The 27467-nt window shown below is 43.1% G+C and overlaps 2 protein-coding genes and 1 long non-coding RNA gene across 6 annotated transcripts in view; 1 reads left to right on the top strand and 2 right to left on the bottom strand.

Annotated features, from left to right (window-relative positions):
* Positions 1-27467, bottom strand: part of LOC125740118 (uncharacterized) — a 353638-nt gene that overhangs the window by 295524 nt on the left and 30647 nt on the right. The window lies entirely within an intron of this gene.
* LOC125740114 (NACHT, LRR and PYD domains-containing protein 12-like) overlaps positions 1-27467 on the top strand; it is a 341935-nt gene that overhangs the window by 302163 nt on the left and 12305 nt on the right. The gene's annotated exons all lie outside the window — the stretch shown is intronic.
* On the bottom strand, positions 46-23489 carry LOC125740116 (NLR family CARD domain-containing protein 3-like). 3 transcript variants are annotated; one of them, XM_049010933.1, is made up of 11 exons: positions 23244-23489; positions 21450-21575; positions 20073-20174; positions 19114-19227; positions 13561-13621; positions 13130-13358; positions 11233-12961; positions 9121-9294; positions 8808-8981; positions 8652-8698; positions 46-908 (listed from the first exon to the last, which is right to left on the bottom strand). In XM_049010933.1, the coding sequence occupies exons 3-11, from the start codon at positions 20132-20134 to the stop codon at positions 373-375; spliced, it is 3126 nt and encodes a 1041-aa protein (XP_048866890.1). In that variant the 5' UTR covers positions 20135-20174; positions 21450-21575; positions 23244-23489; the 3' UTR covers positions 46-372. The 3 variants fall into 3 exon arrangements, with proteins under 3 accessions (XP_048866890.1, XP_048866889.1, XP_048866892.1); XM_049010932.1 differs by lacking the exon at positions 21450-21575; XM_049010935.1 differs by lacking the exons at positions 19114-19227; positions 20073-20174; positions 21450-21575; positions 23244-23489 and adding an exon at positions 14931-15992.

Below are 27467 nucleotides of genomic sequence, written 5' to 3'. Positions count from 1 at the left end.
AGTTATGTTTTGAGCAGTGCTGAACCAGGACATTAATTGGGTAGAATAGGAAGCCTTTATTGTCAGCGTACAGGTAGCAAATACAATATATAGACAGAAATATATAAAATGTATATATAAGGGGAGGGGAAAAGCTCCCCCCCCCACTCATCAGGATTAAATTAGATTTTAATCAGAGAGAAAAAGTCATTTTTTGTGTTTGTTCAGCTTGCCTAACCCAGTCATTTATTTTTGTCTAACATACGTCACACTTCAGATAGAGTAAAAAGGGTTATACTAGTTAAAAAGCAGAGATTTTACTTTTTGCCACGGAGAAGCAGTAACATGTGACACTCTGACAAGGTAAAAATGATTCCTCCAGCACACAGTGAGCTATCCCAGCATGCACAGGGACACGGAACAGTTTGTATGAACATAAAACCCCGGACAGAGGGGTTCAGTGAATGAGGAAGTGAAGCTGTACAGGAGGGTTAGTCCATCAGAGGAGACTCTGTAGAAGGACAGAGTACCAGCCACCTGGTCTAGATACACTCCTACTCTACAGGAACCTGAGGGCTGTATGAGTATGTCATTTTCTTTAGAATTGTGCCGGACAGAGTATCTGTCAGGAGAGCAGATCAGCATCCATGACTTGTCATTGAATCCAAACTCACAGTCATCACTCCATTCTTTCCTCCCAATTTCTTTATAAGTCACTCCTATCCAGGCTCCATTTCCACTCCACTCAGCCTCCCAGTAACAGCGACCAGTCAGACTCTCTCTGCACAGAACTTGGGGCCACCAGTCAAATCTCTCTGGATGATCAGGATATGGCTGCTGCTCTGCCCCCCGTGTCACCTTCCTGTTCCCCTCTGACAGAGACAGGAGGCTGTGCACTGTGTTGGGGTCCAGCGTCAGCTGGCAGGAGTCTGTAGGGAAGAGGAAGAGTAATTAATCCCATGACGAAACCCAGCATCTCCATCATTATCACTGACACACCTCACACACTCACTAACACAGAACTTGCTCCAATACACACATTTTATTCCCAATATACCAGAGGTGGAGATTTCAGTCCAGAAAGTAGAAATCCAGACCAGGATTTTCTTTCAACCAACCAGTTGAGTATAAAGAGTCACAGTCACAGAGTACTGAACTGGTTGATTGAAACAATCTGGATCTTGGTCTGGATTTGTACTCTCTGGACTTGAAATCTCCACCTCTGCAATATACTCATGTAGCCGCCCGAGTCTGCGGCGCTCCGGCTGCCCCCTGCGCTGTGAGACACAACTGCACTTTAGCCTGCGCTCTATTATTCTGTAAGATACATAAAATATAAAAACGAAGCAGGAATTCAAGTATGTGAATTTCATTGCCATCAATGGCTATTTTTCTATGTATTAATCAGTCAACTATTTTACCGATTAGTTGATTAATTTAAATGATTAATTTTCTTCCAGAAAATCAGAGACCATTTAATTTACGTTAATTTTATACTGACAGCAACAAAATGTATGTTACTGCAAATTATATACTTACATTTACATACTTTACGGGCTTTACATAATAGGCGCCGGCTTTTCAGTTCTATACGGACATTATATTTGCCCGCATTTCAATAACCAAATTTGCAGTATCCCTAAAATATTAATGAGATGCCTGTTGTGACACCCAAAACTTAGTAGTCTGAATAAATTCGCCGTATCCTTATACTTATTAAATTCAGTTAGGTAGGCCACATGTGAATATTTTGGTACATCATAGAAGCCATAAGCACTGAAGCCAAAAAGGGGACAGCTCAGCAAACACAATATCATTAAAAAGAGGAGATATTGTGGATAAACAAGGTAAAAAGATGCTGGTTGTGTGGCGCTGCTTTTTGCTGATTAAACTCTTACATTTTTTTGCAAATATTTAAATTTTTATTTCAGTTTGCAAATTATTTTCTTTTATTTAGTCCGTTTTCATTTAAGTTTACAATTATAACACTGGTCCCAACAAGCCTGATGCGCAGTAACTGGCACTGGCACCGTCAATCCATGTGTAATAAACTGGAGTAAAGTTAGCAGTGGGTTCGATATTCATCAGATATTCCCAGATCTCTGCATTTAGGTTACGGTGTAACCTAGAGTATAATATTGTAACTTGTTATAATGAACTGAAGCGTGTTAGAAATCATAATAGTAATTTCATTAAAATAATTTAAAAAAAGATGCGTCGACCAAAAGTGTGCAGGGTAGGCTGATTAGTGAGTCTTAATGGACCCTGTAATTGTGTGTTTGTGTGCACCCTGCGGTGTGTTCACGCCTGCGCCCGTCGTTCCCGGGATAGTTTCTGGGGTCCCCTGTGACCCCAGTTGGGATTAAGCGATTACGATGATGGATGAATGGATAGAAGATGCGTTGATTTAAAATATTTATGTCCGACGCATTTTCAGCATTGATACCATCGACTGTGTCAACTAACTGCAGCATCCATAATGCAAAATACCTCAGAAAATGGAAAATGGACAAGAAGACGTGCCAAAATGCTGTGCATGCTAAATTAAGAGACTTAATTACAGGTAAATAAAATTACAAACAATATTCATCAAACATATTAACCATTAAATTGTACACCACAGATTACTGCTAAAACTTCAAAATTTGAACTTCCTTCAAACCATTTTGGGCACTCACCTCCCTCCAGCAGCATTAAGCATAGACTGAGGCAAAGTAGTGTAGTACCAGGCGGACCAAGGCATCACAGGAGCAAAGAGAGATAAGGAGACTTGCTTGCCAAGGAAAAACATACTCTTAGCAGTCCTTTAAAGGACTACAACAGGCACCCAAGGAGTACCGAACCAACAACACAGGGCGGAAACACAAGGTAGTCAGATACCAAACTGTAAAGTGCAGACACAATGTGAGATTCATGCAAGCTAAATACACGCAAGGATTGGACAGGGAACACACAAGACATGGGCAAACACGTGCGACAACAGGGAAATGCAACCATTAACACTGACAACAGCAACAACAATGAGGGCTATTTACAATGGCATGCAGGGCATGCTGGGACATGCGCCCCGCTGGTCCCATAAAACATATACTGCTGCTTCCTAAGAGGTCAACCGTCCTGGCGACCACCACCCCCAACCCACAGCCAGACTCCCTTCTCAAGGGATTGCTTTGGTTGTGCGGCCCCCTCATGGCCCCGGCTCTTCTTCCTACCCCACTTATTAGGGCCCTGGTATTGTGGGGCAGGCTGATCCTGCCACATGGCCTCCTGCTCACAGGGTCAGGCTGCCCTGCACAGCAGCTCCTGCTCCAGGGGCTCACGCAGTCACTTGCCCTGCTCTGGTTGAGCTGCCAGCTTGCCACGCTCCTGGGCCAGCTGGGCCTTCAGAGCACAGCACGCCACTTCCCGGCCACACAGCGCAACTTCCGCCTCTTGCAGCTTGCGGTGTTTCTCAGCCAGTTGGGTCTCCAAGCCATGACACACCTCCTCCTGGCTGAGCAGCACCATCTCGTGGCCACGCAATCCCATCTCTGCTGCCTTGGCCAGGCATTTCTGCCAAGCTGGCCAACTCACTGCACAGCTGCTCCAGCTCCTGCCCTTCCTGCTCCATGGACTCCCACCACAGCAGCTCCCGGTCTTGATGGTCCCGCTCTCGCTGCTCATCAAGCTTGCGGTGCTCTTTGGCGAGCTGGGCCTCCCAGCTGTGGCACACCTCTTCCCACTCCAACAGAGCAGCCTCCGCTCACTGCTGGTCATGCTCGCAGCCAGAGTTGCGCCATGGCTTCTCGTCACTGACAAGTGGGGAGCCCTTGATGGCCAGTGAGCGGCTGCAGTGTGCTGTGGTGCCCGCCCTCCTCGGTAGCCGACATCATCTCTGCTGAAGTTTTTGTGGGCAGGCAGGAGCGGCGTAAGGGTGCACTGTGTGGGTCCTGTGTGTCCTGGATGGAGCAGAGGGTGCCTCCCTTTCCCTGATATCCCCTGGTCATCTGCTGGAGGCTCTGGTGCGAGCTTCTGGGCAGTGGCATGCCTGCCAGGTGCCCTACTCTCCTGCAGCACCAGCAGATGAGCTTCGCATCTCTCATGGAATGCTGTTGCTTCTCTGCTGCCTTGAGGTCCGAAAAGCTGAAGCAAGCTTGTTGGATGATGGCAATTAGTGCCTGCCCCAGCCACACCAATGGAATCACTTCCGGGATTCCACTTCTGACACCAGTGTAGCGCTGGGTGGACCAAGGCATCGTGGGAGCAGAGAGAGACAAGGAGACTTGCTTGCTGGGGAAAAACATGCTCTTTATTAGCAGTCCTTAAAAGGACTATAACAGGCACCCAACGAGTACCGAACGAACCACACAGGGTGGAAATCCAAGGCTGTCAGACGTTGAACTGTAAGGTGCACACACGGTGGGAGATTTACACAAGCTAAATACACAACGTGGATCAGACAGGGTACACACAAGTCACGGGCAGACACACGCACAACAGGAAATTATCAATTATTAACATATGTTTATTAGGTTTAGGTATAACAGTATTTAAGGTGATCCTCCGCCTATCACGGAAGTTATGTTCCAGACCCACCAGCGATAGGTGAAAATCCGTGATATAGAAAGACCGTATAATTAAACATAAATAAACAGAAAATGCTTTTAAACTGTTCACTAGCCACTACTGGATCCTGTCGAGAGTGAAATAGTTACTAGCAATAATCGTGGTCAACAGCTTTATACAAATTGCTAAAATATTTACCAATCGCTTCAGATAAATTCAAATCATCACAAATTGTTTCCCCAATTTTCAGTCTCATAGTCAAATTCATTTGGAAATTCTTTTTCTCAAGCCCAAATAATACATAATAAATAATACCTTAAATTTATACAGTATAGCACCTTTCACATTCCCAAAGTTGCTTTACAATTAAATAAATAAATAAATCAGGAATTAGTAATTAGGAAGAGAAAGTAGAAAAATTAACATGGAAAAGAAATTCAGATTTAAAGAAAGAGCTGTTACAGAAAGATTGTGGAAGAGAGTTTTAGAAGTGAGAAATAATATTTTGAATTTGATGCGAGACTGAACCCAAAGAAATATCTACTGTTCTCTTTTTCTTCCATCCAACTCCCACAGAGCATACAAATGCACCTGTAGCTTTTCCATTGTAGATGTCATCTAGCTCAGCTTGTAGTCTTCCAAGTTCCATGATATCACTTGAACTTCTTTTTGTGTCATTGTTAACAGCTGAGATGCTCTCCACTATGTTTTCGACTTTAACCCTTTTCTTTAAGGCTAGCTCCTTCCCTTTCTTTATGGCTGAGTTTCTGATGGCTTTGTCAATAAGCACCTGAATGTTTTTAACCAGGGGCGGCATGGTGGTGCAGTGGTTAGCACTGTTGCCTCACCTCACACCTCTGGGACCCAGGTTCGAATCTCCGCCTGGGTCACATGTGTGTGGAGTTTGCATGTTCTCCCCATGTCGTCGTGGGGTTTCCTCCGGGTACTCCGGTTTCCCCCCACAGTCCAAAAACATGCTGAGGCTAATTGGACTTGCTAAACTGCCCGTAGGAATGCATGTGTGAGTGACTGGTGTGTGAATGTGCCCTGCGATGGACTGGCCCCCCATCCTGGGTTGTTCCCTGCCTCGTGCCCATTGCTTCCGGGACCCAGTAGGATAAGCGGTTTGGAAAATGCAAAATGCATGGATGGATGGATGTTTTTAACCAGATCATTATAACTTAATAAAAAGCTTATTGTTATTATTATTACGTTTGTTTTAAATGAAGAAACTCTTTGTCCAATGTGGATCATAATCATTTTGTGGTCTATTAAGATTGATAGATATATTAAACTTTTTTTGTTTTATTTTCTAATTCAGATTAAATGCGCCACATATCTATCCTGGATTGAATGCTTGTGTCTTTGTTTCCCCAAGAAAAGAGCTATATGAAGGAATTTAAACTCTCCAGATGTATATTAGATCAAAGTTGTGGCAGAAGAACTGTAAGCAGTAGGTATGTTGACCTGATCTTGCTGGGATTCTATCCATAATGCCGTTCATAAGCATGTTGAAGTCCCCCCCATTATCGGTTGTAGGTTGCTTTGTTCTTCAGTGAGTCATTACACGCCTCGACGATCGTCCTGGGAGCATGCGCGCTCGTCCCCACTTCTCTCCTAGCCGGGGAACTGGAGGACTGGAGGCCGACCTTGCCGTCACTAGCAGCCGTCTCTGCCTGTAGCTCCCACGCCCGAGGCGCTCCCTCTGCCTGCAGCTCCCGCGCCCGAGGCGCTCCCTCTGCCTGCAGCTCCTGCGCCAACGCCCGAGGCGCTCCCTCTGCCTGCAGCTCCCGCGCCCGAGGCGCTCCCTCTGCCTGCAGCTCCCGCGCCCGAGGCGCTCCCTCTGCCTGCAGCTCCTGCGCCCACGCCCGAGGCGCTCCCTCTGCCTGCAGCTCCCGCGCCCAAGGCGCTCCCTCTGCCTGCAGCTCCTGCGCCCACGCCCGAGGCGCTCCCTCTGCCTGCAGCTCCCACGCCCGAGGCGCTCCCTCTGCCTGCAGCTCCCACGCCCGAGGCGCTCCCTCTGCCTGCAGCTCCTGCGCCCACGCCCGAGGCGCTCCCTCTGCCTGCAGCTCCCGTGCCCACGCCCGAGGCGCTCCCTCTGCCTGCAGCAGCTCCCGCGCCCACGCCCGAGGCGCTCCCTCCGCCTCTGCTTGTGACTATAGCCCCTGTCACTCCTGTCCCTCCAGCTCCTGTCCCTCCTGCCCTGGTCCCCGAGGAGGTCCCAGACAGTCAGACCATCGCTCCTCCCTCCTTGGAGGTGGAGGAGCTTGAATGGGACCCCTCGGGGACCCTTCTGGGGATGTCCCTGCCCTCGCCCCGGCGAGGTCGACCCCAGCCAAGACACCGCATGTCTGTGTCCTGTAAGGGGAGAGGACACAGACGCAGGGCTAGGGTCCCACCCGCCCTGCCCCCTGGCTGCGGCTCCCCCACTCTCATTGCCCGCACCGGTGTCCCCTCCAGCTCCCTCGTCCCCTTCCCTGGTGCTCCCTCCAACTCTCTCCTCTTCCCCTCCGTCTGTCCCTCACCCTGCCTCCTCTGTCACGCCCAGCTCGTACGATCCTTGTGTGTGCCACGCCCCCCTGATTATCCACGTGTACTTCCCCGATCATACTCAGCTGTACAGTGTTGTTTTGCTCTGTCTTGTCTATTTCAGTCCCTGTCATGCCTTAGTTCATTGTCCGTCATTGATGTTTGCGAATGTAAGTTCTGGTGTTCTGTCCTGCCCATCCCAATCTTTATTAAAGCCCCGTTATTTTTCCCGTACTTCGCCTGCTTGCCTGCTCCCTGCTCGCTTGCCTGCCAGAGCAATCACCCGTCTCACCAGCAAACCCTGACACATACCAATTTTGATATTAGTTTTAAAGAAGTAGATGTAATATTTTAATCCAATTATTAACAATATAGAATTATCCTTTGTAATTAATTGATAATTGAATTAGGTCATTATATATAAAGCAAAATGACCTGGGTGAAGTCCTAACTTTGATAGAAGGTTTGGTAAAGACCTACTGTCATGCCCAGCTCGTACGATCCTCGTGTGTGCCACGCCCCCCTGATTATCCACGTGTGCTTCCCCGATCGTACCCAGTTGTCTTGCCTATTTCAGTCCCTGTCTTTCCTTAGTTCATTGTCCGTCATTGATGTTTGTTAATGTGAGTGCTGGTGTTCTGTCCTGCCCTGCTCTTCCCTTGAATAAATCCCCTTTTTCCCGGCTTTCGCCTGCCTTGCCTGCTTCCTGCCCGTCTGCCCACGATCCTGACACCTACCTGCAAGTCATTTCGAAATGTAAAAATAAGAAAGTGCAGAGGTGGCAGTTTCAGGTCCAGAAAGTAAAAATCCAAACCAAGATATTGTTTCAATCAACCAGTTGAGTACTCTGTGACTGTGACTCTATATGCTCAACTGGTTGGTTGAAAGTAAATCATCATCATGATCTGAATTTTTACTTTCTGGACCTGAAATTGCCACCTTTGAGAAAGTGATGCGAGCATTACACACACACACACGTATAAATACATATATATTTTATTTATTTATTTTATCTCTTGCCCGAATGCATGTACTCTGGTTTAAATTGATTGTATTGTGTTTGTTGTTGTTGGTCAAATAAAAACAAAATGTTTGATCTGACAGACAATTTGGGGAACATTATGAATGCTGTCTGAGGACAATTTTAACGAGTCTCAAAAAAAGTACATTCAGTGCAGGGCCAGGAAAAACAAACGTGAACTTTTTTTAAAATTAAAGATATATAACTGTACCAGAATAAATTATACCCTGTTACACACTCACACAAGCAGAAAGACGACATAATGTGTTACTACAAATGTTGCCGGACTGCCATTTTTATTTTAGAAAACAGTCACCTTTAAACCCAAACCAGCTGTTTTTTTATATAAAAAAGCAAGAAAAAAATGACAAATGAATGAATTGTTTTGCACTGTATGTTTTTTTAAATCTTTGGATGTTGTCTGAAATCACACACACACACACACTGACAGAGAAATTCACTTGAACAACAACATGCAAATCCATCTACATACAGCATAAAAAAGCAAACATATATCTCAATAATTGCATGAATGCTATCATAAAGTAGTAGAATAAGCACATGCAAACAAACTTACATTTATAGAACCCTGGTCTGGTCCTGCACTCTCCACTGTGGTCCACACTATAGCAGAAGCAGAATGACATAGTACCGCTGTATCCATTTATTTAATTGTTGTATTTTCTCCACATACAGGAGTCTATAGCAGGACAGACACACATTCTGTACTCACTTCAGTTTCTCCAGTTTACAGCTGGGATCCTCCAGTAGAGCAGAGAGCAGCTTCACTCCTGAGTCTCCTGGGTGATTGTAGCTCAGGTCCAACTCTCTCAGGTGTGAGGGGTTTGACCTCAGAGCTGAAGCCAGGGAAGAACAGCCTTCTTCTGTGACTCTACAGCCTGACAGCCTGCAGAGAGACAGACAATATCTCTCCAATAAATAAAAACACCTCACCACTATGAGTATTAGTTTGAAGTAAATGTAATGACTCCAATAAAGATTTCAATATTTACAGATTACTATGTGAAATACCCAGTAATACTGACCTCAATATCTCCAGTTTACAGTGTGAATCCCCCAGTCCAGCAGAGAGCAACTTCACCCCTGAATCCTGCAGATCATTGTCACTCAGGTCCAGCTCTCTCAGCTGAGAGGAGTTTGATCTGAGAGCTGAAGCCAACACTTCACAGCATGTCTCTGTGAGTCTACAGCTGTCCAGCCTGGAAAAGGAAACATGTTAAGATAAAAATACATACACCACAAACACAGCTATATCTCGTATATCTCATATATATGTTTATATATAATTTTTTTCAAAAGAAATTAATCCTCTGATATACCTCATGTTCCCCGACATGAAGAACACATTGTATCAATAAGCAGATTTTGGTACAATACAGCTTCTCCTGTGAGTTTACTGCGTATTTTCACTGTTCGCTGTACATTTTCATAAGTCATACATTCCCAAATCCTGTTCTGTATTGTCTTACAGAGCCAGATTGAATAAGGGCATGAGAGTGAACATGGTCTAACATCCATTCATTTACTGGGAAATTTAAATATGAGTTATCCTATGATATCCGTAATTAAAACAAATCTTTACTTCCATCCATACACCCACCCATCCACTCCCTGTAACTGCTTGTCCTAGTTAGGTTTGTGGGGTCCTTAGCCAATCCCAGAGGTAACAGGTGCACAGCGCACTCCCTCCACGCAATATAACATCTGGGGTCCAGATTATTATGGAGCTAAAATATCCTTATTATAAATCCATTTACATTATATAATGTTATATAATGCGCAAGCTGCATCATTTGCGTGAGCTATACAGTATAAGTAATTTTATTGCATTATTAAAGTAAATATTGTAAAGTTAAAGACGTAATAGTATTTCCTCAGTGATAACTCATATCACAAAATAAAAGGTTGAAGCTCCTCAGTCAGTGTAAAAAGAACCCAGATATGTGCTCTTGTTTATGGGAGTTTTCACATGTTTTTTTAACTCATTAACAAATGTGGGATTATAGTGTCATTATCATAAAAATCGCCATATTTGCAAATGGCTGAGTGATCAGCCCTGCTTTGTGATGCAGACACTGGATGATCTTGATCTTTTTATTCTCCTTACAAAGCTCAAAATATATATTTAGTTTCTACATACATTATTATATAATATATATATAATATATATATATATATATATATATATATATATATATATATATATATATATATATATATATATATAAAGTAGACTGTTAAAGCTTTCTGCAAATGTTTTTTATGTGTTTAAGACAAAAACTCGGGGCGTTTTTTGAGACGTTTTGGCGAGATTTTTGTTTTATGCTGTGGGCAGGATTGCGGACTCTAGAGGATTAATTTGCTTTAAAAACAAAATAGCGCGTTAAGATCTCCACGTTAATTACAAGCGTTAACACATTAACGTAATATGGTAACATGACCGGGTACTCCGGTTTCCCCCCACAGTCCAAAAACATGCTGAGGCTAATTGGCGTTGCTAAATTGCCCGTAGGAGTGCGTGTGTGCGTGTGTGCGTAAATGGTGTGTGAGTGTACCCTGCGATGGGCTGGCCCCCCATCCGGGGGTTGTTCCCTGCCTCGTGCCCATTGCTTACGGGATAGGCTCCGGACCCCCCGTGACCCAGTAGGATAAGCAGTTTGGAAAATGGATGGATGGAATATGATATGATACATATGTATTTCAAACAATGCAAACAAAGCACCAGAGGGCACCAGGGAGCAGTCAGCGACAGCAGTCTTCAGGAAGCTCCCAGATTAGAACTCCATCATATTAACACAAATGCAGACAATAACACTCACATACCACTCGTGAACCATCTGTATAAATCAGTGGTGGGCAATCTTATCCACAAAGGGCTGGTGTGTATACAGGATTTTGGGATAACATGTAGGTCAGCTGTTCAAACCCAGGTGTGAGGACTCTTCAGCCAATCAGTCCTCAGATTAGTAATCAAATTAGGGAGTTGCAGCGCAAACCGACATACACACCAGCCCTTTGCGGATAAGATTGGACAGCCCTGGTATAAATACACTGTAACTGTTTTTATAAGATGCAAAAGCAGCATCATGAATAACATCTGTACTTCTTTAGCAACAGACGTATGTAAGATCACTTACAGAGCTGTCCTAGATTTCATGATCACAGGCAGCAGCCTCTGAAGACCTTCATCTGATCTGATGTATTTCTTCAGATCAAACACATCCAGCTCCTTATCTGACATCAGTAACACAAAGGCCAGAGCTGACCACTGTGCAGGTGAGAGGTCTGCTGCTGAAAGACTTCCTGAACTCAGGTATCTTTGTACTTCCTCTATTAGAGAATTGTCACCCAGTTCATTCATACAGTGGAACAGGTTGATGGTCCTTTCTGCAGATAAATTCTCCTGAATTTTCTCCTTGATATATTGAGCTGTTTTCTTACTGTTATGTGAACTGGTTCTTGTCTGGCCCAGTAGCCTTTGTAACAGACTCTTACTGGAGTCTGTTGAGAGGCCAAGGAGGAAGCGGAGGTAGAGGTCCAAATGTCCATTCTTGCTCTTCAATGCTTCATCCACTGCAGTCTTCAGCAGGCCAGCTGATGAGTTTGACAGAAACACGTATAAAGCAGCAAGATACTCCTGGATGCTCAGATGCACAAAGCAGTACACCTTCTCCTGGTACAACCCATACTCCTCTTTAAAGACTTCTGTACACACTCCAGAGTAAACTGAAGCCTCTGTGACATCAACGCCATTCTCTGTCAGATCTTGCTTATAAAATATGAGACTGCCTTTCTTGAGGTTATGAAAAGCCAGTTTACCAAGTTTTAAAAGGAATTCCTTGCCAGATTTAGAGCATTTATTAAGCTTGGTTTCATAGTTTTCCATATACTTGTCATTTTTTAAACTCGCTTGAAAGATCAGGAAGTGTGTGTACATTTCAGTCAGAGTCCTTGGAATTTCTCCACTGTCAGACTCACTAAAAAGCCTTTCAAGGACAGTGGCTGAAATCGAGCAGAACACAGGTATGTGGCACATGATGAAGAGGCTCCTTGATGATTTCACATGTGTGATAATCCTGCTAGCCAGGCTCTGATCACTAAATCTCTTCCTGAAATACTCCTCCTTCTGGGCATCACTGAACCCTCGTATCTCTGTCACCTGGTGGACACACTCAGGAGGTATCTGACTGGCTGCTGCTGGCCGGGATGTTATCCAGAGGAGAGCGGATGGAAGCAGATTCCCCTTAATGAGGTTAGTCAACAGCACATCCAGTGACATTTTCTTTGTTACATCAAAGCAGCTCTCATTGTTCTGAAAATCTAGAGGAAGGCGACACTCATCCAGACCATCAAAGATCAACAAAACCTTGTACCTACACAGCTCAGTGGATTCAAGCAATTTCAGTTCTGGAACAAAGTGGTGAAGCAGATCAATCAGACTGTATTCATCCTTAATCAAATTCAGGTCCCGGAAAGGAAGAGCAAAGATGAAGTGAATGTCCTGGTTTGCTTTTCCTTCTGCCCAGTCAAGAATAACTTTCTGCACAGAGACTGTTTTCCCGATACCTGCGACCCCTTTAGTAAGTACAGTTCTGATAGGTTTCACACGCCCATATAAGGGTTTAAATATATCATTGCACTTGACTGTAGTATCTTCTGCTAGCCTTTTCTTGGATGCTGTTTCAATCTGTCTCACTTCATGTTCATCACTGACTCCTCCAGCTCCCCCTTCAGTTATGTAGAGTTCTGTGTAAATCTCTTTGAGAAGTGTTGGCTGTCCTTCCTTAGCTTTCCCTTCAAATACACACTCAAATTTCTGCTTCAGATTACATTTGAGTCTTTGCTGACACTGCAATGGAAGATGCCCTGAAATAAAATGAGAGAAAATGCAAAAGCTTTTCAAAATTTTTTTTTTTACTAATATTAGCCAAATTAAATCAAATTTAATGATAAACTGAAATTTAATACATATTTTTTCATAGACTCTTTCTCTGTGGCAAATCAAACACACACAGAATGAGGTACAGCTCTTACTCTTCTCCAGCATGTCAGCGAGATCATTTTGCTCCATGGTCCTCAGAATGTACAATGTGATCTTCAGAGCTCCCTCTCTACCACAGGTCTTCTGCATCTGACCATCACTGTCCAGGTCATTGTCCTCCTCCAGCTGAGGCTCAGAGCATTCTGGGTCATTCTGATCCAGGTACCTTTTGAATTTCATCAGCTCATCCTTCAGAAACGTTTGAGCTTTTTTCTCCAGTAACTGAAATGAACAGGTACAGTTTAATTATTATCACTCCTGGCACCATATCATTTCATTATTTCACTTGTGAATTAGTTGTAAATATCATTCCTTTGACAGGATGAACTACATATTGTACATCTGCAGAAGATGTATGCCAATCTTGATAAAATTTTAGGAAATATACTTCAGTTATATTTCTCAAAGAGAGTTATAAATGCACCTTGAAGATGGATGATAAGTCTCCTCTATGTGGATGTGAATTACATCTTTTCACTCGGTCCCTGTGAATAAAACACAAATATCCATCTATTAATCCATCCATCCTCCAGCCACTTATCCCATTTTGTGGGTGGGGCAGGGTGGGGAGGGTCTGCTCAGTCAGTAGAAGGCCTAGGATACAGGTTCACCTTGAGGGGGATTCTAGTCCATCACGGGGCACAGACGCACAGAGGCTGTCATATGTCACGGGGAATTTAGAAAGTAGCCTAAAAACATGTTTTTGGACGGCAGGAGGAAACCCATGTGATAGAGGGAGAGCGAGCAGCTGCAGACAGACAGGGGGCTCAGCCTCCAACACTGGGGGGGTGAAGCCACAGCGCTGCCCTCTGTGCCGCCGCTAAAATAGGCATTTTATGGAAAGACAAAGGTCCTGCACTGACACTGACCACCACTGCTGCTGCTTGGGGAAATAATAACCTACATTTGTATTTAAATAGATGTAACTGCCATCCACATTCTGAGCTTATTTCATTAGGGCGGCTACCTGACATCGGCTTGCTTATGACAGTATAAGAGAAGCAGTGACATCTAGTGGCAGCACAGAGAGACAGCAGGTAGTAGACAGGAGAGACGGTTTGGCATGTAGTTCTCAGTAACATTTACAGGTCACTTCAAGTAAAGTGATTAACATGATTTCAGACAGATTTCAAATTAATTAACCTAACAATCCAGAGCCAGAATGTTTTGGATAAAATAGTAAGATCAATAAAAATCTTAAATCTGACCCATCGATCCCCAGGTGTGACATCCACTCCCAAATTTTACCAACGCGTCCTGCCCCCACCTTGATTGGTAAGTTTTATTTCTGGTTATGGGTGTAATGATACAGTCTATTCACAATTTGGTTTGATATAAGATTCAGGGCTCATCGTCGATATACTCACAATATATTCAACAAATTAAAACTAATAGCATGTTAAGATTTCGAAGTGTTTTCCATTTCAGGTATGTACATTTATATAAAAAGTTGCTTTCAAACCATTTTTTCTTCAGGTGTTTTCCTTATTCTGCAGCACAAAAAGCAAAAAAAAAAATCTAAAAGAAAAACTTATGCCTGTGGCACCCTCTTGCATTAACATGACTTAAATGACTTTCTGCCACAGTGCACTATTACATCCCACACTTTGATTAGCATGTTGTTTTAAATTCCATCCCTTTTCTCTTTCGACTCCAAAAAATAGCTGGAATTGCCCGCATAGGGACCCCCTACCCATGTCAGCCTAGAGCCCCCAGAGAAGTTAATCTGCCCCTGAAGCAGCTACCTTAACATCCAGCACATTTTATTTGCTATACCCTGTTGCTTGTACCTACTGCAGGGTGAATTCCATGGTTGTTGTCCTGTTGATGTGCTGGATAATTTTCAGGAGGAGATCTGCTGGTCTGTTCTCCATCGGAAGAGTCCAATCAGGGATACGAGTCTCCACCCTGAAATTTATATTGCGGGTTCAGGTGCTACGTGATTTTCCAGCTGGTCAGTACAGTTAGTTGGGTGACCCTTCATCCAGAAAGGTAAGTGTACAACTTTTTAATTGTGATATTGGCCAGAGTCTCTTTCTCAATTTGTTGATATTTCATTTCTGTTTTTCTCAACATTCTTGAAGCAAAAGCTCTTGGTTTCTCTTCTCCTGATGGTGCAGGACACCATGGCTGCTAATTCATATGGGGAGTCAATGCAGGCGAGTCGGAGTGGCAAAGATGGGTCATAATGTACCAATACCCTTTAGCTCATTAGCACCATGTGGTCACAGCCTCACACTCATCTGACCCCGACCACGATTTGCTCTCCAGATTTGCTCTCTGCTCATGCAGAGGCTTTAGCGGTCTGTCCATCCATCCATTTTCTGAAGCCACTTATCCTATTCAGGGTCACAGGTGCGGAGCCTATCCCAGAGGCTACAGGTGCAAGGCGTGGAACAACCCAAGATGGGGCTCATCACAGGCTTTATCAGTCTATCCAGCTGTGGAATGAATTTCCCACAGTAGTTTAGAAGAGTAAGAATAGACCTCAGCTGGCTCACATTCTTGGGGGCCAGAACCTTTGCAGACCCGTAGAAATCACATTTGATCTGCTGCATTCATAATTTACACTCAAAGTCTCCTCAGGGTCTTTACCAGATTCATGTTCTTTCCTATCCTGCGGCAATGGTGGCACAGGAGGTAGTGCTGCTGTTTGGCAACTGGAGGATTGTAGGTTTGAGCCCCGGTTCCTCCCGAACCCATTGAAGTGTCCTTGAGCAAGACACTAAACCTCAAACTGCTCCTGGAGAGCAGGCCTGACAGCCTCTGCCACTAATGGGTGAATGTGAGGCAAACTGTAAAGTGCTTTGAGTTCTGGAGGGAGTGGAAAAAATGCACTATATAAATGCAATCCATTTACAATTTTACCATCATTACCAGTCACTAGGATGTCATCCAAGTATGTCTCCACCCCAGAGACACCACTCAAGATTTGATCCATGTCTATCTGGAACAATGCAAGTGCCACAAGTAACACCAAATGGAAGGTGTTGATATGTGTAAAGCCCTCTGTGTGTGCTGATGGTGAGACATTCCTGTAACTCTTCCTCTGCATGAATCTGGAGAAAGGCCTGGTTGAGATCAGTTTCGCTAAACTTCTTTCCACCATACAACCCAGAAACAAGTTCTTCAATAACAGGATAGTACAGGGTTTAAAGTCACATTAAAGGCCTTCACAGGTAAGATGACCCATCTATTTATATAACCCAACACCAATGATGTTGTCCACTGGCCACGTGGTACCGGTACAATAACCCCAATCTCAACCAGTCTCTGTTTCTCTGCATTGACTTTATGTTTCAGTGCCTAGGGGACAATGCTGGCCTTCATGAAGCATGGTGTGGTGCCAGGCTTCACCTGCAGCTTGACCTTCTTCCCCTTCATGCTTCTTGGTTCATCCTTGAACACCACTGCATGTCGCCTCAGCACTGCTGAAGGCCTCGTCTCATCCACTGACACTTTGTTCACTTTAATCCAGACCAGGCAAATGGTCTCTAACCATGGCCGGCCCATCAATGCTGGGTAATCCCTTTTAGCCACATAATTGGGAAGTCTGGCCCTCTGTCTGCTCAGTTCCCCCAGGACCTCTGCCTTTCTGGTCTTGGGGACAGTCTCGCTGGTGTAGGTCTTCATCATGAGCCTTGTACATGTAGCAGAATGTAACTCAGCTTTTCCCTGAATATTTTCTCTGCCATGAATGACACCGTGACACCAGTGTCAGTCTCCATCTTGATTGGATGTCCCTCCGCCCGTAGTGTGACACCATAGGCTGTTGTGCCGCCTTTTATTCTCAGCACTTTGACCAGTAGCTCCTCTTCTGAGTCAGTATCATACATCATTTTGTATGGTTTTTTTTTAAAGATGAGGGGGGTCTTCTGTAAGCAGGTGCTGTTGGATTGTCTCACTCCGTAACCCACCCACTAATCTATCACACAGCAATTCATTCAATTCAATGTCCAGACACTTTTCTCAGCTCAGCCACATACTGTACTTAATGGATTCTCCCTCTTCCCGTTTCCTTGTATGAAACCTAAACCACTCTGGTATGTTTCTTTGTGCAAAAAATATCCCTGTAAAATTTCTACAATTTCAGCGAATCTGTTAGCTGGCTGAAGCAAATCTTTCAGTAAGACAAAAGTTTTAGCCCCTATCAGCCTCAAAAACATAATTTTGGCCAGCTCCTCTTTAATGCCATTAGCTTAGATTTACAAATCTGAACTGCACACAATTAGCACCCCAGCTCTCCATTGTTTAATCAGATTCCGGTCAAAGGCATTTTGTTGCTTTTACTTTTTGTTGCATTAACTGTTAATTTATCTTCTCTATTAGCACATGTGCTTTTACTAACGTTAGTTACATCACTCACGTGTGTAAGCAAAACATGCACAATGTCGGCCATCAAACTCCACCAGTTGCGGGACTGAACAGCAGCAAATATTCTGTCCTAGTGCCAGTGAGTGTTTGCAATCAGGTTACTGCATGCCCATATTTAATCTAAACCATGTCTTTCTCAACCCAGTCCTGGGGACCCCCAGACAGTCCACATTTTTTGCACAGTGTTCTTGATTGGCGGTGTGCTGGGAGGATGCAAAAATGTGGACTGTCTGGGGGTCCCAGAGGAATGAATTGAGAAGCATGGATCTAATGGATCTTTGTTTATTGAGCTAGTATCGGAAAAGCACTTATGTAAGTCGCTCTAGCTAAGGGCATCTGCCAAATATTGTAAATGTAAATGTGAATGAAAAAGCTCTGTGTGAAACATGGTTTAATATCAAGGGGGCATAAGTGATTTTCTCAGTTTAACATGCTTAATGTAATGCTGATCATCGGTTATTTAGAGGAGGAACATCTCATAAAACAATATAGTGCGATAGGCTCTAGGTGTCATGCCCGGCTCGTCCGCTCCTCGTGTGTGCCACGCCCCTCGATTATCCACGTGTGCTTCCCCGATCTTGCCCAGCTGTGTCCGTTTATTTTCGCCCAGTCTTGTCTATTTGAGTCCACGTCTTGCCCTGCCTGTTGTCCGTCATTGATGTTAGTCTATGTCCGTGATGTCCCATTCTCCCTGTAGCCATCTTCCCTTTAATAAATCCCCATTTTCCCCGACTTTTGCCTGCCTGCCCGTTCACTACCCGCCAACTCTGACACTAGGCAGGATTTTATGTAGAAACCACTAATTTTTGTTTCTAGTCGATTTTATTTCATTTCAGTCAATTATGAATTTTGTTGTTTTAATTTCAATTTAGGGTTCATGTCTGACACTTTTGGTTTCATTTTAATTTTGATTAACAAAATGCTTTTGTTTAGTTTGATGTGCATCACATAAATATCACATTTATTATCATCCAGATCAGCAACAATTTAAATATCACCTTTCGTAAAGAAAGAAATAGCTTGTTTTTTGTTTCCTTTGATGACTGAACAGGATATAGTAAATCATTATTTACAGGCACCGTTGATGTGAGGGTGGTGCAGGATTTGTAGGAGGACAGTGTGACAGGAGAGAGGTGTACAGTAGGAATGACAGACTGGTTCAAGGTGGAGGTAGGATTGTACCAAGGATCGGCTCTTAGGCCTTTCCTGTTTGCAATGACAAATGCATCAGACAAGAGTCCTTAGGGACTATGATGTTCACAGACAACATTGTGATCTGTCATGAGAGGAGGGAGCAGGTTGAGACGAGCCTGGAGAGGTGGAGGGATGCACTGGAGGGAAGGGGAATGAAAGTCAGTAGGAGCAAGATGAAGCGCATGTGCGTAAATGAGAGGGAAGGAGATGGAATGGTGTGGTGGGAAGGAGTAGGAGCAGTGAAGGTGGATGACATTAGATTCTTGAGGCCAACTGTCCAAAGTAATGGAGAATGCAGTAGAGAAGCGAAGAAGAGGAAACAGGCAGCGTGGAGTGAGAGGAGGAAAGTGGCAGGAGTGATGTGTGACAGAAGGGTATCTGCAGGGCAAAAGGGTATCTGCACATTTACTTTTGATCTGTAGGAAAACGTCCCTCTCTGAACCTGATTATTCGCTCCATTGACTCATCACTCTTCATGGAAACATAGCTGAGTGCAGGTGAGCCTGGTCTCTCCATCAGGACACTGTGGACAGTGAGAGGAAAGATCCTCATTATATAAATATAATCCATATACTGTGGACAGTACATTAATGAGTTACATTAAATTTTCAGTTGTTTGCTGTGAAGCTCTTGATGCAAACAGGCTTGCTTACAGTTCGCTTTAATATCAAATAAATTGTCTCACCTAAAAATGAGATTTCAGTATGAGTTTTAGTATCATTGTTACATCCTCCGTCGCTAAACTTGGTTGTTGTTGCTTTTTTCCCCTAATTGGTTTATTTGTTTATATATGTATTTGTTTGTTTATGCTCTACTTCACTATTTGTGACCATTTCTGATAGGATGGATGATCTATTTGTTGTCTCTAGTGTAAAAGAAACTGGCTGACTGTGGAAGAAAAAGGAGGAGAAGATGTCGAGGTCTTTTTATTAATCTACACGTATTAACATGTTCCACACTGAGCCTCCCCTGGCTAGGATCCCTTTCTGCTTTTATATTATGGCCTGACTATAGACCCAAAGAGACATGCATGCTAGTGGGCTGTAACAGTCGTTTTACCATAAATCACAATGTTCTTCACAACACGACCCTGACAGTGTTCCTGTCTTATTCGGGTGTTACTTCTAGGTATGTCTTGTGCTCTAAAGATCTATTGAAAAATTGATGCAGCAGTGCTAGGATGGTGTCGCTGGAATACGATTAAAGGACGTTTTGAAGGAAATTAAATTTTATACATGAATAAACATAAATCATCTACCCCACAGACCCGAATTATTGAACACTTGATTACTCCCTCTTTCAAAAATTCTGGGAAGATTTTTTTATGTTGGTTTCAAAAGCAGTTCAAACACACAGGTTCTGTCTTACCTCTCAGTTCTCTTTGTTTTACACTCCACAGGGGGGGTCATTTCAGAAGCAGCTCCCTCCATTTTTGTGCCGATCCAGACACGATGACTCCTGCTGGGGCTTCTGTGAAAATGAAATTGCACCAAACTGTGAACCTGAAACTGAGGTTTGTACCGAACCATAAGTTCTGTGTACCGTTACACGGCTGTTAAATATACAGTGTAAATACACTTAATGTAAATCCTGTCTTAGACATATGATCACATAGCTTAGGCTAATATAACCTGCATGGCCACATTACTGCTTTGCACTGGCTGGTCTAGGAAGGTCACACTGTAGATTGTCAGCGGCTGATTATTATTCTTCATTATAGCTACATCTACGTCACAATGACCAAGCTGTTGCAGCACTATGGTTTGTAATACTTGGTTCATGTTGGTGTGGGAGATGTAAAAATATCATTGGTTTAACTTCTCATAACAATCAGTACAAAATATTACGGGTTCTGCCCAGGGCTGGACTGGGACAAAAAAAGGGCCCTGGCATTTTCGCTTAGACCGGCCAACACAATCGGTCGGACACAACCAACAAGTACACCATCGTTGCGGTCCCTGTAGATATGCATATCTACTGTTCCATTCCCAAAAACTGACTATACATAAGGACAGAGAGAAATGATTGAATAATTAAAATAATCAAATAGCATCATCTAAGTTTTTCTAGAGAAGGGCTGTCGACGGCCGTTATGTGTTTTAAAGGGTCACCATTAGAATAGTCAGCAGAAGTTGCAATTGAATAAGTTGACTCTGCTAACTTATTCTGCTAACCTAGCTACAAAAACAATGCAAAATAGCTTATGCTGTGTAATTTGACATTAGCTGACTGAGTCGCTAGTGCAGTAACAGACTGATAATATGACAGACTTTATAATAGTGACAACGATTAGCTTGTTTTATTATAATTAGGGGTGGGCATGGATTTTTTTTTTTATCTAGATTAATTTAGAAATTAATCATTTGAATTCTGCCAAAGACATTCAGAATATCTATGCTATGTAGCTATGTCTGTGTTTTTCTCTCACAACCTCTGTGATAATTTCCGAATGCGATGTCTTTGATATACTTTTTCATTCTTTCATCATAGCTTGCATAGTATAAGACCCAGCTCCCAACTTTGTGAATAGATTAACGGCAATATTTTTTTTTTATCGCGCAATAAGAGTCTCGCATTAACACAGCACGTTAACACCGATAACGGCCCACCATTAATTATAATATTCATTAATTTAGGTAAATCATCATCTTCCTCGTGGCCCAGCCAGGCCCATACACGCTATCCTGCTGCATCCGCCCTGTTTAACACTCCCTCCCTGTTAAATCATGTAGCTACCATGCTTACCGTTTCAACTACACTCTCCTCCTGCTCACTCTGTCTCTGTCCCTCCTTGACTTCACTGTCAGACACCTGCTCCTCTGCCTGGGTGCCGCCATGACTAGTCACCTCTCCTCCATGTGCTATGATCACCTGTTTAGTGTCGTCAGGTAACGTTACTGTTGGCTTGGAAACCGAAGCTACAGCACTAAACATGTCGGTTATTTTTGCACATGTTGAGGCATCAACCTCTAGATTTTTATTTTTTTTGGCCCGTAACTTCTCTGCACCCCCCTTGCGCTTTTGCTTCTCCATCCTAAATCCACTGATTTCCGGCTCTGAGCCACTGACTGCATCTGACACAAGAAACAGAGAGGGAGGGGTGGAGCCTGTTAAGAGATGATTAGGCCAGCCCAGTGTCAGTATAGAAAATGAACCAATGGGCCGATGTCCCTGCTTTATGGGCCGGTCGTTGGCCAATTTAAAAAAAAAAAAAAAAAACTAATATTAAATCGACCAGCCCTCAAGTGCGTCGGCCCACCGGGCATTTGCCCGGTAGGCCAGATTACCAGTCCAGCCCTGGTTCTGCCTGCTCAAAACAAAGCTGGATGAACTATTAATCTTGTTCATTATTTGTTAGTTTTTGGGGGGAATTGATCACACAGCTCGAAAAATGTGAGTTTGTTACTGGACACAGTATATTTTATTTTTATGACCTTTGGCATGTTTATAATTTATTAAATCTGGAAAACAGATCAATCCTTTGATTTCCACCAAAAAAAAAAAAAACGTTACAGTTACTCTATTCCACTAATAACCACTACCAAGTTTCGCAGCCAGCAACGTACTAGTGGATGACGAAGGACTCACCATTCACCAGTTTGAAAAGATCACAAAGTACCAGCTCATGACATGTTTATAATTCAGTAGTAAATCTGGCCTGTAGGTCGACCTTTCATGTTCCACACAATAATAAATGATGCAACATCATTCCAATAATCTGCACCGACAAGTTAAGCAAGTTTGTCAGGCAGCCGACACCCTGGGTTTGCTGTAATGAACATTCACCATGACAGCAAAACTGACAAGGAAGTGCTACAGGAGTTTCATACAACCGAGAGTCAGAGATTCAACTACAAGTAGGTAGCCAACAGGTACATGGGGGATGGGGGGTGTCCTGCCATTTAGCCTGAATGACTGAATTTAAAGTGCCTCACTTCTGAGGTCCTGACTGCTCCTTTCCAATCACCTAATTAAAAATCACCCACCCACTGAATTTTGTTGATTTGTATTGACGAAGTTACTTTAACATCAAATTAAGCCATTATTTTTCAGATCCATTGAGCGCATGTTTGATGCTGCTTCTATTAATTTATATACAGGTATAAAAATGAAAGGTATGAGATCTGCCATTTCTACTGTATTTTCTATTATCAAAATCTGCCTTACAATATTTTTTTTTTTTAAATTAGACAAAGACCTCTGTTGAACAAGTCTTTAACCGTCTTGCTGAGAGAAATTAAAAAAAATATATATACACACACACACACACCTTTGGGGTCGCCGTTTTTATTGACCTACCTGAATCGTACTTATGTCTAAAATACACAGAGGGCTGCGTGAGCTACAAGTTAGAATTTATCCTATATAGTTGATACGTATGCATTTTATGATCAGGTACGTAGCTATGTAGTCAAACTATGGGCTTAAACGCTCATACCCGCCGAGAAATTTGCCGATCAGACACCAGTGTTGTCAAAATTACTAATACTAATACTGTTACTAATAAAATAAGCATGAATCTTTTAAATATAATCTTACCTTGCAATGCAAGATGTCTTTATTCCAGAATCTTATCAGTGTTTGACCAAAACGGAGACTCCAGCTTTAAAATACTTTCACTTTTATTTACGGACAGCAGGAAATCACCTACATACCAAACGTGCGCAGGGGCGGTCCTAGCCTGTTTAGTGCCCTGGACGAACACCCCCCCCTAAAAAGGGCTAAAAAGGCGAAGCGACCACGCCGCGCTGTATCGCACCGACCTGCCGCCCTAAAAACAGATCCTCACCACCCAGCACCAAACCTCCCCAATGGCGCCCCACAGTTCACATCCAACAAGCCAACACATTAATACTTAAAACTAATTAAATACGAAACATACACACAAAACATCCGCGCAAAACAGCAATTGTAGCGGCTTATAGTATCCTGCCGGTTGTCTGGCTCACGTCGGTCCGGGAACACTCCAAGTCGCGATCCACTACAAATACAAAACACATTATTAGGTATGCCCCTACTACCCAAACATTGTTAGTAAAAGGAGACGAGACATACCTGGCAGATTACACGCGGTATTAAAAGGGAAACCTTAAAAGCGGGAGCAACCAAGCCCTCGCAACTGTAAAGAAATATACCGAAAAGCACATTATAACCACCCATACAGCAAGCAAACGACACCATTCACTGGCACCCTACCTGCAGCGTTGGCTATAGCCACAACTTTAAAAAAGGAGATACTGGCGCACAGAGCAATCACGCACGCAACCACAACGGGGTCCTATATACGCACGCTGGCCGCAATCAATCAGGTTAATGAAATTACCATGCCCCAACAAGATCGCCCCTCCAGCTCCACCTCATTACATATATATATATATATATATATATATATATATATATATATATATATATATATATATATATATATATATATATATATACATACACAAAGATAAAAAAAATAAAGGCAACACAAAAATAAAACATCATAGATCTGAATTAATGAAATATTCTTATTAAATACTTTGTTCTTTACATAGTTGAATGTGCTGACAACAAAATCACACAAAAATTATGAATGGAAATCAAATTTATCAACCCATGGAGGTCTGGATTTGGAGTCACACTTAATTAAAGTGGAAAAACACACTACAGGCTCACCCAACTTTGATGTAATGTCCTTAAACCAAGTCAAAATGATGCTCAGTAGTGTGTGTGGCCTCCACGTGCCTGTATGACCTCCCTACAAGGCCTGGGCATGCTCCTGATGAGGTGGCAGATGGTCTCCTCAGGGATCTCCTCCCAGACCTGGACTAAAGCATCCGCCAACTCCTGGACAGTCTGTGGTGCAACGTGACGTGTTGTATAGGTACATACACTGAACAAAAATATAAACGCAACACTTTCGGTTTGGCTCCCATTTTGCATGAGCTGAACTCAGAGATCTGAAACATTTCCTACATACACAAAAGACCCATTAAACTCAAATATTGTTCACAAATCTGTCTAAATCTGTGTTAGTGAGCACTTCTCCTTTGCTGAGATAATCTGTCCCACCTCACAGGTGGCATATCAAGTTGCTGGTTAGACAGCATGAATATTGCACAGATGTGCCTTAGACTGCCCACAATAAAAGGCCACTCTGAACTGTGCAGTTGGATCACACAGCACAATGCCAGAGATGTCGCAGCGTTTCAGGGAGCATGCAATTGGCATGCTGACTGCAGGAATGTCTACCAGAGCTGTTGCCCGTGAAATTAATGTTCATTTCTCTACCATAAGCCATCTCCCGGACAGCTGCAGCAACTATCGGTTTGCATGACAAAAGAATTTCTGCACAAACTGTCAGAAACTGTCTCAGGGAAGCTCATCTGCATGCTTGCCATCTTCATCGGGGTCTGGACCTGACTGCAGTTCGTCATCGTAACTGACTTGAGTGGGCTAATGCTCACATTTGATGGCATCTGGCATGTTGGAGAGGCGCTCTGTTGCTGCAGCTGTCCAGGTGGCTGGTCTCAGACGATCATGGAGATGAACATGTTGGATGTGGAGGTCCTGGGCTGGTGTGGTTACACATGGTCTGCGGTTGTGAGGCCGGTTGGATGTACTGCCAAATTCTTAATTTCCTGTGCAAGCTGTCCGGTATCCAAGTCTGATTGGTCCTGAAAAAGCAAAGTAGCACTGAGAGCCTTACACTGTTCAGTGAGGTCATCGTTTGAGAGATTTGGAAAATGTGTCAGTACTCCAAATTTCTCTCCCACATTTTCCAATGTGGTGAATCTCTCTTGGAGGGAAGACGCTCCAGCATCAACAACAACATTAAAAAATGTTACATCCAGCTTCTTTAAGGCATCACTCAATGGCTCATCAAATGATTTGTGAGAGAATTGCTGCTTTGTAGATCTCAGTCTTTTCTGCTGCAGAACAGCCTCTACATTCATGTCCTCACACATATCCTTGGCTGACATTTGTGCAGATGCAAAGCCTTTTGCCCTGTAGTTGCAGAGACCTCTCTCTGTCTTTTTGAGGAGACTGACCGCTACATCCACATGCATGTTGGGAGACTGCATGAGCTTGTTCACATGGTGGGTTTGGTTCAGGATGCTATACCACACCACTGTACAAATGCTGACTCTGTATGATCCCACCCCCTCAGACAAAGACTGGGCCTCAGTCTTTATGACAGAGTCTTTGGTTTGGTCTCTCACCTCAATCAAAGCCTCTCTCACTGCAGATGCTTGGTACCTCAGGGGCTCAACGCTGTTGATCTTACTTTCCCACCTTGTTTCAGACCACATCTTCAGTGTAATGTTAGCATGTTTTTTTCAGGATGGCCTATCTCTGAGTGGAGGCTGAAAACAAATTGTAAAGTTTCTGTAAAATCCCAAAGTAAGTTGTGGCATCGATCCCCGATAATTAAAAATGACTTGTTTTATCTTCCATAGATTTGGTGTGGCGGAGTAGTTTCATATGAAATTATAAGTGCTGTGCCATATGATCAAAAGCTCATATCCTGATATGTCACCTCACATCCCGATAATGATATATACAGTATCCTTTAATTCTTTAGGCATTGAATTATGGGGGACAATGCACACTACAGATATGGACAAATTTGTTGGTACCCTTATAGCTCATTGAAACAATGCTTCATTTCTCCTGAAAAGTGATTCAATTAAAAGCAGTTGACTAATGTATACCTGCATGTTATAGAGTAAACCAATAAAACTGTGAAAAGAAATACTGTGTTGTTTATTTTACAAAGATGTTAAAATAGTATGGACAGATTTGTTGGTGCCCCTAAAGAGATCATTTGTCCTTGCATTATAATCATGTTTCAAACTAAGTGTTTACCCTTAATTAGTATCACAGGTGTCTTCGAGCTCTTCATCAGCCACTCAGCCTGTCTAAAAGGAAAGAACATGCTACTATATTGTTATGTGCATCACACATGTATCATCCTTGAATCTTGAATCTATGCAGTTCACAAGGAAGTCTGAAGATTACCAAGGCATCCTGGAGCGAAACATACAGCCCAGCGTCAGAAAGTTCAGCCTTAGTGTGTGAAGTGTACATACAAACAATGAAATATGAATTAAAATTTCCCCATACAGAAATATGGTATAGTTAATGATATAGTTAAGATTTAAACTTGAAACTACTTTTGGGTATATCTCCTTGGTGCTATATGTGCTTCTATACCAAACCAAAAATGGTGCATGAAATGATACACGATGAATGCCCGTACCATTACAGCCTTAATATTTATCTAAAATGACATATTCAGATGAAATGTGGCTGCATACAAGCAATGAAAAAATATATCATTACTGTAGTTAGGCAAGTTTCCTTTTTGACAGCATAACAATTGCATTGCCCTAACAACAGTTCTGAGTAGCAGATATTGTGTATGTATATATTTATTGACCCTTTGTCTTCACAGAAGACCCAGCAGCAGTGATCTGGTCTGGATCGGCACAAAAATGAAGCGAGCTGCTTCTGAAATGACCCCCCCTGCGGAGTGTAAAACAAAGAGAACTGAGAGGTAAGACAGAACCTGTGTGTTTGAACTGCTTTTAACATAATATGTTTCCTCTTGAGCAGTGATTCTCAATTTTTTTGCAATAAGTATCATTTCAGAAGGTATTTGACTGTCCGAGTACCACCTTTATGACCGGCACTGAGATACAGCAGCGTAGGCTTTATATGCGTAAACAAATATAGTTTATATATGCGACAGTTTTATTCATAATATGAATAATA

Source organism: Brienomyrus brachyistius, chromosome 4, assembly GCF_023856365.1.
Source record: "Brienomyrus brachyistius isolate T26 chromosome 4, BBRACH_0.4, whole genome shotgun sequence".
In the NCBI taxonomy this organism is placed as follows: domain Eukaryota; kingdom Metazoa; phylum Chordata; class Actinopteri; order Osteoglossiformes; family Mormyridae; genus Brienomyrus; species Brienomyrus brachyistius.
Note: the sequence above shows the minus strand (reverse complement) of the source record. Positions and strands in the feature narration are given on the sequence as shown.